Source organism: Microtus ochrogaster, chromosome 10, assembly GCF_000317375.1.
Source record: "Microtus ochrogaster isolate Prairie Vole_2 chromosome 10, MicOch1.0, whole genome shotgun sequence".
Taxonomy (NCBI): Eukaryota; Metazoa; Chordata; class Mammalia; order Rodentia; family Cricetidae; genus Microtus; species Microtus ochrogaster.
Window position 1 is genome coordinate 4279392 of NC_022016.1, and position 13586 is coordinate 4292977.

General features: G+C 39.1%; 1 protein-coding gene across 4 annotated transcripts in view; it reads left to right on the plus strand.

Annotated features, from left to right (window-relative positions):
- The window catches only part of Astn2 (astrotactin 2), a 1041512-nt gene that overhangs the window by 288158 nt on the left and 739768 nt on the right, over positions 1-13586 (plus strand). For 2 of the 4 annotated variants that reach the window (XM_013348224.2, XM_026782390.1), the window contains exon 4: positions 7666-7818. The exons of the other annotated variants lie outside the window; for them this stretch is intronic. In XM_013348224.2, coding sequence (XP_013203678.2) covers positions 7666-7818 — 153 coding nt within the window. The remainder of the gene's footprint in view (positions 1-7665; positions 7819-13586) is intronic. 4 annotated transcript variants of the gene reach the window in all.

Genomic DNA, 13586 nt, shown 5'->3' on the forward strand with positions numbered 1-13586 from the left:
GAATTAATGATACTTGCTTTCAAACTTGTTAGGAAAAGGAAATGAGAAAGTATAAAGAAATGTCAAGATCCTTTCCAGGATTAGTGTTGGTGCTTGGGAACTGTAATTTTTTTTTCTAACACAGATGAAAAGTGTCTAAAAAAATTAGAGAGAGTAAGGGATGTACTATTGAAATCTGAACCCAAATCTATGCATATTTTAGTGTAGAAAATCATCCAGACAACACTGTATGCAAAAAGCAGTGGGTGGCAAATTAGTTGCACAGTTGAGAGCTGAGTCTGTGTCTGGGTATCTTCTTCAGGCTACATGTCCTAACCTGCCTGGTATCTGGAAAATGGCATGCCTCCATGCCTCTGTAGAGGGAGTTGACTCTCTCTCTCTCTCTCTCTCTCTCTCTCTCTCTCTCTGTGTGTGTGTGTGTGTGTGTGTTAGTGTGTGTATGTCTGTCTCTGTCTCTCTCAGTCTCCCTTTGTTTTATCTTCCTTCTCTGTCTTCCTACTCCTTGATTTTCTGCTCTGCCCTGCCTCTCCATTTCCATCCTGTTTACAACCCTTTTCTATAATATTTTCCTCTATTACTGAGTGTGATTTTTTTTCCTCTACCTATTTTCATCCCCCCGCTTCCTCCTCCTTCCACATCCTTTCTTCTCAAGGATTAGGTCTCTTCACCTCAGACTTTAATGGTTTATTCACACTAAGCTCAACAATCTCTCATGTGTTAGTCAGAAGGAGGTGGCAGCCCCCTTCTCTCCCTGCATTCTGGGCCGTGCAGAGATGCTCATATCAAGCACCATCTGTTGCATTCATTCAGGCAATGGTTGAATATTTTGCTGCTGCAGGGAGGCAGAGCTTAGCAGGTAACCAAAAGTAAGGTGGCTTGTTTGGACAACTTGATATATTAATATTGTGAGAGTTGTTGAATGGAGTCAGGAGGGGTGGAGATGAGGAGCATAGAGGACAGGATGACATCAACCTGTTTCCGTGAGCACTGCCACCCTAAGCCTGTCTGGGCTCTTGCCGCTGTCTCCAAGTTAAGAGCATCCAAACAGATGGATGGGATTTGTGACATCAGGATCAGGAGCCCTTGCAGTTCACAGGAGAAAATTTTCTCTCTGTGTGTGTCGTCCTCTGAAACAATTAGTTAAACTGATATCCGTTTAGGAAAAATCAAACAGAAATAACAGAAGAACTGACAATCAGGAATTGATAAGTGTTGGAGCCATGAAAGGGGCATGGTAGTACCCCAAGACAAGGCTCGGGTCAGATGAAGAAGCATGTGAAAATAGGATTGTAAGGAGAATGCCATGAGGGGGCTTGTTGTGGAAGTGTAGGCAAAATGAAGGCCATCAGGATGGAAATATTGAGATATCAGAGCGAGTAATATCAGACAACCAGCATAGAATAGAAACAAAGACAGAGAAATGGGGAAATGACTTTATTGATCCCTATAAAAACTAGAACCATGAAACAGAAGACTGTAACAGAATCAGTATTACCTAATATTCTAGTCTCTGTCAGAAAAATGTTACATAGACAAGAAGGGAAAAGGAAAGAACTACTCTTACATTCTTTTTTCTAGTATCCAGCCAGAGCATCCTACTGGCCATGCCCAGCAAGACACTAGATTGCAATAAGCCAGGTGATGATCTGCAGGGTCACAGTAGAACAGATTGAATCTGGCAGAGAGGCAGAGTTCTGGTGGTCCAAAGTCAGGAGTATGTACCCTGTTTCACCTACATTGTAAACAGCATAACTGTGAACAAAAGTGGGATCCCTGTGTATGGGGCACCCACAGTATATGCTTGCACTTGTAAGTTTGTGATCACATCACTTCCTGTCTGTTCATTTGTCTCAAAAAGGTCACAATATTTTGTAGTAGGAAGGCCGCTTGTTAGGTCCTGTCTGCTTAGCAGCTCAGACATAAAATAATCACACAGAAACTATATTAATTAAATCACTGCTTGGCCCATTAGCTCTAGCTTCTTATTGACTAACTCTTACATAGTAATTTAACCCATTTCTATTAATCTGTGTATCACCATGTGGCTGTGACTTAATGGATAAAATTCCCAGAGTCTGTCTCTGGTGGGGCTAGATGACTTCTCTCTGACTCTGCCTTCTTCCTCCTAGCATTCAGTCTTGTTTTCCCTGCCTACCTATATTCCCTGTGCCGTCCCAAAATGATTTCTTTATTAATCATACAGAGGGAAATCCCACATCACCTCTCCTTTTCTGTTTAAAGATAAAAGAAAGGTTTTTAACATTAACATAGTAAAATTACATATAACAAAACAGGTATCTGTTGCAAGGAGGGGCTGCTTGTTCTTTCTGGCCGTTTGGCTAGCTTAGTCCCCAAATATCCACACAGAAACTATATTAATTAAAACACTGCTTGGCTCAATAGCTCTAGCTTCTTATTGGCTAACCCTAATATATAATACATTTCTATTAATTTATATATCACCATGTAGCAGTGGCTTACTGACAAAGATTCTAACTTGCATCTGTCTCAGGCAGAGGATCCATGGCTTCTCTATGACTCTGCCCTTCTTTCTCCCAGCATGCCATTTAGTTTTCCCCACCTACCTAAGTTCTGCCCTATCAAAAGGCCATACCAGTTTCTTTATTTATTAAGCAATGAAAGTAACACATAGACAGAAGGACCTCCTACACTGTTTCCCCTTCTATGTTTAAACAAAAACAGTTTTCAAACAAGAATTACAGTTACAATATTTATATCTACTTTATCTTTTATCATAACTGAGGAAAGCTATAACTATAAATTCTTTAACTCCATCAAAGACTCCAGAAGGATATAATATTACCTAAGTAAACAGGAAGTGCATTGTAAGCAACTTCCAAAATTCTAGAACTGACAGAGACATATCGCTGCCTAGATAGTCACCCAAAGTTCTTCTGTACTATTGAAGCATCCAGTCTTCAGCCCAAAGGCCCATAGTATCCAGCAGATTTTTCCATGAAGCAGGAAATTTCAAAGAGTAGTACTGCCTACATTTGGGCAGTTTGCCAGTCACTTTCTTCTGCATCCTGCAGAATGTCTCACAGATTCTTTCATAAAGAAGGAACCCCGAAGGATCATCTCACCTTTAGGCAAGTTCAGCAGCCATTTCTGTGTGGATCCCGCATGTCCAGTTCATCTAACAAACTATATTATGAGCCTCTTCAATTCCCATCTTCCTCTTGAATTAATTAGTGCTGCCAGAAGCAGATATATCTCATTGTCATGAAAAGTCCTAACTTCTTAAAACATTTTAAATGCCATATTCTGAAGGTCTCTGAAAGATTTGAAGAATACTGAAATATATGTCTATACATCTAAAAAAACTAGCAAATTGACTATAAGCTTGACTATTATAGATGATTTTATTAATCTATATTCCTTAATTATACATTACATTTTTAAATTAACTACACAATCATAATATCATAATCAAGAGCAGAAATATACATATAACAAGGCTGACCTTAAATTTGTATCAATAAACCAAGATCCATGTCAATACAAATCTCTATATCGTATCCTCCTTTAAATGTAAAAGAAACATTTATAAACCATATTTGGGAATATCGGTCTAGTTTTATCCATACTGCTTCCTGCTGTTTGGGGGGCACTGTTGATCAGGTCTTTCATGGTGCATCCTATGTGCTGGGTTCATCTCAGTCAGCAGTTGGGTGAAGTAATTTTTTGAGGGTGTTCATGGTGACCTTTCAGTGGGTGTGGTCTATCAAACCATATTTGTCTAGAAGGAATCTACAGAATCTCATCTTCTGTGGAAATAAAAGAAAAAACTTTTTTTCCAAAGCAACATAGCCTTAGACCCAAATTTGGAAGTTAAACCTTTAAAACATATATGCTGGTTTAGCTTAGCAGCCCATACAATAAAATTTCTCTCTGTGCTTAGCTCCTTTACAGTCAAAAAATTCAAAGAAAGCACAGTAATATGCATAATTCAGACTCTCTGTGTATTTTCTATCTTTACATGACATATTTTTTTACTCAATTTAATCTATGACTGTCTGTGCTCTGTATCTTTAAAGACTTTTTAAAAAATTATTTACTTCTTTTCTAACTCTCTATACTCTTTTTCTTCTCTCTCCTAAGACTACATACATTTATCCAATGCTGTGACCCATTTAGAGTTCTTTTATTTCTGAATCTGTCTTTTATTGCATCGCCTATAGTTCTTTACTGTCCTGAAGAGTTTTTAAAATGGTAAGCAACTTGGTTGCAGTGGCTGGACGCTGACTCCACCTCTTTCCACCTTTCAGAATGGCCAGCACTGGGACTGCCAGGTAGGAACCATGCTCAGCAAGTTAACTCTGAGAATGAACATGCACCACATAAACCCTCTTTATCTGAGTAATAGCTAAATATTCCACTTAGAGCACTGTGTATCCTTGAAATATCTCAGTGTATGGCAGCAGGAATCTTCATACTCTCCTGCCTGTGCACTCTTAGCACTCCTGATTCTGCCACCTTCCCAGGCAGGGTGGGTATTGAGCTGCGGCATGGTCTCAGTTAATTCCCAATCAGGCATACAGGCACCCAGGTCTACAAACCCCATTCGAGTGTTCCATAGCCAGACCTCCAGAAAGAGCCAGAGTTTGCACCATCAGCACAGCACAGAAAGCTGGCATTTCAAAACCATGGCTTTTTTTCCCCCTGCTACCACTTAATCAGGAAAACCTCTCTTAAGGAGCCACAGCATGTCACCAGCAAACAAAGACCATTCAGGAAAATAAATACAGCTAAACTTTGTTTTTTAGGGTCTAGAGTTCCTTTTCAAGCTCTCTCAGGTTTTACATGGATTTAGTCCACCATGTTGGCCCACCACTTATAGTAGGTTCCTTTCTGCTCAGCAGCTCAGACACAAAATAATCACACAGAAGCTGTATTGATTAAATCACTGCTTGGCCCATTAGCTCTAGTTTCTTATTGGCTAACACTTACAAAGTCATTTAACTTATTTCTGTTAATCTGTGTATCACCATGTGGCTGTGGCTTACCAGCTAAAATTCCCAGAGTCTGTCTCTGGTGGGGCTACATGGCTTCTCTCTGACTCTGCCTTCTTCCACCTAGCATTCAGTCCAGTTTTCCCTGCCTACTTCTATTCCCTGCGAAGACCCAAGACAGTTTCTTTATTAACTAATAAAAGCAACACATCGACAGAAGGATCTCCCATACCATTTCACCTTTTCTGTTTAAACAAAATATTTTAAATAAAAATATATTCATGTTTATTTTTGTCAAACGTGGTCCTCATCTCACCTAGGCACTATCATTTCACAATTGTGTAAAGCCAGAAGAAGAGGAGCCAAACTCATTTCTCCCCTTTCTTTTGTTATCCTTATAACATCACACCCTGTTGCTATTTTACATCCAATATAATGCTCAAATTTGATGACATCACATGGGTTGCTGTTATTTTATTTTTTTAGATTAGTAGATAATAATTTCTGCTATAGTCTCTTGTATCATCTTTACCATTAGATTCCAGTACAAGTTTGCTATACAATTCTCATTCATAGCCAACTATTAAATCATATTCATCATTCTTCCAGTATAATAAACATTACAAGGGAGTTTTGTTTGGTTCTTCCAAAGGGATGTCATAATAAAATACTACAAGCAAAGATTTTATTTTACAGAACTTGAGGCTGAAACCCCAACATTCTGATGCTGCTTCCTTGGTGAGGCTCTCCTTCCCAGCCTGCAGATACTACCTTCTCTCGTTCCTGAAGTTTGTCTCTCCTTTTCTCTACCCCTTTCTTTTTTCTTCTCCTTCTTTTAGGACTTCAAGTCATGGTTTCTTCTGAATATTTGACCTTAGTCAAGCATCATCTTATGATTAGGGTCAAATCAGCCTTTTCTCAGTATACTGAGTTAAACTTGACATGATACTGCTTCTCAGAATCATTGTAACCAACCTCTGGTTAGAATAGAAAGCCTATAAGTAGAATCTCCTTGGATCACCTTCATAGACCTGACTTGAGATATCTGGGGAGTAGACAGCAAAAGATGTAGGTGAGGAAGCCAGAATGTCACCATATGGTTCATTTGCATTGTCAATTGTGTTTCTTAGCAATCTGATTCTCCCTATCCCCGAAGATTGGGCTTCCCACAGAACCTAATACCCAAATACACCCTCCGGTTTTGACTTACCTTGCAGATACATCTGTCTAATTTAATAGGTTTTTTTTTTTCTGAGAAAACAAGAAGTGTCTCTTAAGAAGTTGGGGGTGGTGAGATTCTCTGTCTGATCTGGAGAAATCTGCCCAAAGAAAAATGAATTTCTAGTGCATGCCATCTCGTGGCATCAGGTGGTAGAGTGTTCCACCTGAGAAGAAATTCCCCAGCCTCTGCAGATGGGATGGAGGGAGTCTGAGTTTGAAGATTTCAAAGTCAGGGCTGTCTTTGAGTATTTCTCAGAACAAAGGCACACTGAGACCATTTAGCTGTGTCCTGTTTTTGTCTGCTGCTTTCCTCCCCCTCCCTTTGATAATATCTCTCATCTTTCTTAAGCCTTCCTATTTTTTTTCTTTTATCTTCTACAGTTTCTCTCTGAATTTCTGATCTCATTTTCTCTATTCCCTGGAATTTCCTGTTAGTTTCCATGTGCAAACTGAAAATGAGGACATGGAGAGGTCACCAGTTGTTTGTTCCACCTGGACTGACAGATTTGCAGGCTTGACTTGCACTTGTTAGCATGGAGAATATCCTATGACTCATTTGGAGACCTTTTTTTTTCTTGATAAATTTGGGGTGTGGACCATGTTATCGGCATCCCATGAAGCTGTAGTTTCATCACTAATCTATTATGTGACCTTCACTGCCACTGTCCCCACTCAGGTCACTATTACCCATCGGTGATTTATGCAGAAATTGTAGTCCCCATTTCCTTTCTTGTTTCCATGTGTATTCCCTTTACTTTCACTAGTAATAGTTAGCAAAGAGATTGAATTTACACGTGTTAGCTTCTACTTTAAAGTCATTCAGTGATAAGTCTTTGCCATTTAGATGAAATCCAAGCTAAATATTGAAGCAGGGAGTCCACATGCTCCTGCTTCATTTCGTACCCTCTGTGTGCAGACTCCATTGCACCCACTTTGCCCTCCATTCTCTTACTGAGGGGTCTCACCCCTGTGCCCTCAGATTGTCACACTTGCTTCTCCTTCACTCAGAACACCCCATCCCAAATATCCTCTCGCTCCTATCCTGCTCCGCTGCCTTTGGTACTTCCCACTCATCATTATGACCTCCATTACTAATAGTGCCTTTTGCCAGAAGGCTGCCTTGACTTTCTGGATGGCTGAAGTACCTTGTTGTTATATTCTATATTTAGAATGGTTGCCAGATATTGTAACTTACCAAATACATATTTGACTGGATTATTAATTACTTGAAACGTGGATTGTACCTAAACTTTCACCATCATATCCCAAGGGCTTCTTCCGATGTCTAAAATTTAGTAGGTGATAGATAATGCCAACAATGTATATAACCTTAGTCTAATGAGTTGACTTGTAGTTTAGTATCACTAGTAGGTCAAAGATGGAGTTTCAGAGACTCAAGGTGGCCAGTCCCAGTCCCCCAGGGACTGAATGTGGGCCAAGCCTTAACCTCAGCCCCATTGCCACCCTGTAGCAGCAGCTGAGGCGACACAGGAGACAGTGGAGTCCCTGATGCAGAAGTTCAAGGAGAGTTTCCGTGCTAACACACCAGTGGAGATCGGTCAGCTGCAGTCAGCCTCGCGCAGTGCCTCTACAGGGAAGAGGAAGCGGAGGAACAAGTCTCGAGGTAGGAGCTCCTGGCACCCGAGCCAGAAGACAAAAGTCTGTTCTGTGTTCTCAGATCCTGGGAACCTTCTCCCTCACCTCCCCTTTGCTTCTCTCCCTTCCAGCACTTCTGCTTTGTTAAGCCCCCTTGAAGACAATGGGATGTGCCCCTGGGGTTAGAGATAATCTCTCTGAGACCCATTCTGCCTCATCTGAGGATAGCAATGAACACTCCAAATTTTAAAGTGGTCTCATAGATGAAAGGGAATATAAGGACAGTTCCTCTTACCAGAATTGCAAGCAGCAGGTACTCTTCTCAAGGGTGTTTCTACAAATAGTGCAACAGAAGCAGAGCATTCTTGTGGAAGGCATGAGAACTGTTGACTGGAAGACAGCAAGCAGCAAGGACCCCCAGGAATATAGTTGGCGAATCACGTTTTAGAACCCTGAAGAATACAGGATGCATTGGCATCATAGATTCTTATTTCCATTTTGCAGCTGTGTCTGCTGGCTCATTCCATTAGACTTACCTAAGGTACACTTATCTCATAGTACCTTCTCATGAAATGTCTCCCCCTCCTCCTCCTCTTTTCTCCTCGGTCTTCTTATATTATCATTTCCTCTAACCACCTGTGTGACTTTGTCTATCGGAGGACCCCCACTTTCTGTTGTATGATTTTTGAACCTGCTCTTCTTCTGTTTTTTTTTTTCAGGCTGTCCAGTGGTCTTTGGTTCATTGCTTTTCTTTGCACCACCTCACTCCTCCATCATAAGCTTGTGTGTTCAAGCTTATGTATATGGTCTGCAAAATTACATGATATTTGTATCTTTACTGCTTCTACTGAATCTGTTTCTTCTGACCTCAACAATTCTGTTTCTGACATCCTCTCTGTGTGTCATAAATAAATAGACTCCCATTAATTATCTTTCCCATTTATTCACACTTAACTTATTTGAGGCAGCAGGTTAAGTGATATAAATGATATATACACCTTATTAAACAGGACCCTCTTTTAGTAGGTCTAATAATTCACATTTTACACATGGTCACACCAAGACAGAAAAACCTACAGTGGTGTGACAGAGGATGCCCTAGAGCCATGCTTCCCAGCCTTCCTAATACTGTGCTACTGCAATACAGTTCTTTGTGTTGAGGTGACCCCCAACCATAACATTACTTTGCTGCTACTTCAAACCTGTAAATTTGCTACTGTTATGAATCATAGTGTAGCTATGCACAATATCTGATATTCAACTCCTATGAAAGGATCATGACCCACAGGTTGAGAACCACTGCCATAGAAAGTGCCAAGCCAGGAAATTTCAACCAATCAGAGTCCCAAATATAGTAGTTTATTTACCATGTCCTGTACTTGTAAAATGCTATGTATTTTTCCAAACACTTGAATAGCACACTTTCACAAAGATGTCGTAAATAGTGGCAGTCACAACTCATGATGAAGTGTTTGTTTGGACGACATCTTGGTCCTGATTTTGTGAAATTTGAATCAGGAGGGTGGAAATGCAGACAAGATCTGCATGTTTATGGGAGACCATTACAGAGGGCATTACAGAGTTCATTTTTGAAACTCATGTGGTACATAACAGTTTCCTTGAAATCACCAATGGTGGTGTAGTAATGCTAACTCAGTCACTTTCAACTTGTATGGTTTTGGAAAAGTCCCCATTTTCTCTGAGTCTCAGTTTTCCAGTTCCATCAAATGGGACTCATTAAACTAAGAATGCTGTATCAGTGTAGTAAAGTGGTGAGAATGCTCAGGCAGCATGCATTGAAGTCTATGTTGTCCTGCATGTTGTCCTTGGTTGCAAATTCAGGTGACTTAAAAAAATCTTTCCCAGCTTTACCTGTGTATCTTTATTCTTTCAAGTTTACCGAAAGTGCTGTTCTGTCTTCTTTGTTTTCATACCCTTTAGCCTATTTGACCTCAAATAAATCACTTCTCTCTTCTTGAGGACTAATCTGATTTCATTCCTTTATTTATCTTAAGCATCTTTATGTCACCTAACCCTTCAAGACTATCCATTTGATGGTTCACAATTTTAATAAGAAGACTTCTATAAGACTATTGAACAGTTTTTCATATTACATCAGCATTTAAAAATGGCACATAGAATTTTATTTTATTTTTTTTCTAAAAATTTGACCTTCCCTTTGTAATTTCTCTGTTTCCTATTAGAGGAGAATTTCAAGGTAAGATTGTTAATGAACACACAGCACTGAATTTAGACTTGTAATGGATACTAAATGATCATTAGTTGGAAGGAATCTCAGCTTTCTAATCAATAAATTTCTAATCCTCAACAAGGCAAATTTTATTTTTTAATTTTTTTAGGTTTCCTTTTTTATTTTTTATTTTTTTAAATTTATTTATTTATTGAGGATTTCGCGGTGGCGGGGAAGAGACAAGGCAAATTTTACTTCTTCAAATATTTTTCTAAAATATCTACGTTTGAATCAGATAGCAAAATGTCATCCATATAATGGTAAACTAGAAGGAAATTGCTTACATATCATTTTTAACAGATGTCATACAAAATATTGGCACTGACTGGAGTTATTAACATTACCTGTGAGAGAACCTTCTATTGATATCTCTTAGCAGGATAAGAATTGTGAAGGCAATTTATTCTCTGTCTTTTAACTGTAAAGGTACAGTGAAGAAACAATTTTTTGAATCAATAAGTATAAGAGGCTATGATTTGGGCAATAGACAAGGCAAAGTAATTCCAGATTGTAGAGAGTCTATTTCCTGAATCACCTTATGAACAGCTCTTAGATCTGTTACTATTCTCCATTTCCTAGATTTATTTTTAACAACAAATGCAGAAGAATTCTAAGGGCTGGTTGATTTGTCAATATGCTGAGCATTTAGTTGCTCCTATACCAGGTGTTCCAAAGCCTGAAGTTTCTCTGTTGTTAAAGGCCATTGTGCTATTCATACAGGTTTTTCTGTTAACCATTTTAAAGGTAGAGCTGTTGGTGCCTTTGGAAGATCAGAAGCTATTGTGCCCTGTTCTTGTACAGCCTTAATGGTTGATGGAGGTTCTTCTTTTATAAAACCTAATATTTTCCCCAGAAACATATCTTAACATATGGTTTCTTTCTACGATTAGGGGAATGTTAATCTGAGTATTCCAATGATGTAACAAATCACATCCCCACAAATTCATTGTTATGTTAGCAACATATGGCTTTAATTTTTCTCTGTCTTTCTGGCACTATACATTTGACGCTCTCATGCTCTTTTACCTGAGATAAATTTCCAGTCCCTAAAAACTGAACATTAACCTACTAAAGAGGCCAATCTGGATGCCACCAGAAAAAAAAAAATTACGAAAGAGGTATAAAGTATAAAAGGTTGAGAGACTTTAAAAGATAATTTGATAATGCAAATTAGAATAAAAAGTCAATTAAATACAACCTTTTGGACTCATCAAGATAGAATAGATATGGAATACTTTCTCTGAATTTGTCAAATGCATATGAACTAGATATTATTGATGTATTTATTTCCTGTATGTATTGCATAAAGTAAGTATACTTATTATATACACTTTTTTTATATTAGTTTTAGCCTTCTTTTTTAATTTAGAAAAAATGGGAAAGGAAGTAATATAGTGTTTGTGTTTTAATAAATAAAGCTTGCCTGAAAATCAGAATGCAAAGCAGCCACACTAGTGAGCCATATAGACCAGACTATGGTAGCATACAACTTTAATACCAGCAGATACACTAGCTAGCCACAGAGGCTGGGTGGTGGGTGTGCACATATTTATTATATTTATTTTATTTTATTACTTCCCCTCCTCCCACTTCCTCCACACTCCTTCCCCTCACCCCCCCAATCTTAAGAGAGGCACTCTGCCCTGTGGAAAGTCCAAGGCCCTCCCCACTACATCCAGGTCGATCAAGGTATACATCCAAAGAGAATAGGATCCCAAAAAGCCAGTACATGCAGTAGAGACAAATCTCAGTGCCATTGTCATGGGCCCCTCAGTCTTCCCCAACTGACAATGACATTTGATCCCATGCTTGTTCATTCCCAGTCCAGTTGGAGATTGTGAGCTCCCATTAGCTCAGGCACATTGTCTCAGTGGGTGAACCCCTCATGGTCTTGACTTCCTTGCTCATACTCTCCCTCCTTCTGCTCTTCAACTGGACCTTGAGAGCTCAGTCCAGTGCTCTGATGTGGGTCTTTCCATCTATTGTTGGATGAAGGTTCTATGGTGATATTTAAGGTAATCATCATCAGTCTGACTACAGGGCAAGACCAGTTCAGGCACCCTCTCCTCTATTGTTTAGGGTCTTAGCTGGGGTCATCCTTGTGGATTCCTGAGACTTTTTTCTAGAGCCAGGTTTTTTGCTAATCCCCAAATTATTCGCTCAATCAAAGTATCTCTTTTGTGGCTCACATCCTTCTTCCATCTCAACTACCCCATTCCCTCAAGCTCTCCCTAACTCTCCCATTCTCCCCTCTTCTTCCCCTTCTCCTCTTCCTTCTACCCTCCACCTCCATGATCCCAAATTTTGTCATGCAATCTTCTCTGCTTCCAATTTCCAGGTGGGTCTATATATGTTTTTCTTTGGGTTCACCTTATTACTTAATTTCTCTAGAATCATGAATGTCCTTTGTTTATGACTATAATCCACTAATGATTGAGTACATACCATATTCATCTTTTTGGGTCTGGGTTATCTCATTCAGTAAAGTGTTTTCTAATTCCATCTATTTGCATGCATAATTCAAGATGACATTTTTTTTTCTTTGCCACTGGGTAGTACTCTAATGAGTAGATATGCCACACTTTCTTTATTCATTTTTCCATTGAGGGTTATCTAGATTTTTTTCCAGGTTCTGGCTATTACAAATAATGCTGCTGTGAACATAGCTGAACAATGCTGTTGTAGTATGATTGAGCATCTTTTGGGTATTCTCAAGAGTGATATTTCTGGATCCTGAGGTAGGTTGACTTCCATTTTTTTGAGAAACTGCCACACTGATTTCCAAAATGGTTGTACAAGTTTGCATTCCCACCAGCAATGGATAAGTGTTCCCGTTACTCCACATCCTCTCCTGTATAAGCTATCATTTGTGTTTTTTATTTTAGCCATTCTGACAGGTGTAAGATGGTATCTCAAAGTTGTTTGATTTACACTTTCCTGATAGCTAAGGAAGTTGAACATGTCCTTAAGTATCTTTTGACCATTTGAAATTCTTCTGTTGAGAAATCTGTTTAGTTCAGTACATCATTTTTAATTGGGTTATTTAGAATTTTAATGTATAATTTCTTGAGTTCCTTATATATTTTAGAGATCGGTTAGTTAGCCATAGAGGCTGGGTGGTGGTTGTGCATATATTGTTCCCAACAGGAGAGAGGAATATAAGATGTGAGGAGACAATCTCACACTCAGTCTCAGTCTGAGAATTTGTAGAGGCAGGATCACCCATTTTGGTCTGAAGTAGAGGTAGGCACCAATGGCTGATTGCTTTGCTTTTCTGATCTTCAGCTTGAACCCCAATATCTGTCTCTGTGTTTTTATTAATCATGCTGCATAGCTCCTCAGTGCATGTAACAAACAGTCTGCCTTTCTTTGTCACATCAGGACTGCTGTCACTTCTTACTTCCTCTTTGCAACTATACTCTGCTTGTTATTCAGTCTTCCTAGACAGAAGAACTAGATTACATCTTTCAAAATCTTAGACCAGACAAGACTTCTTAATGACCTTGGGTAGCTTCTCATTCTCCTTGCAATAAAATATGAACTCT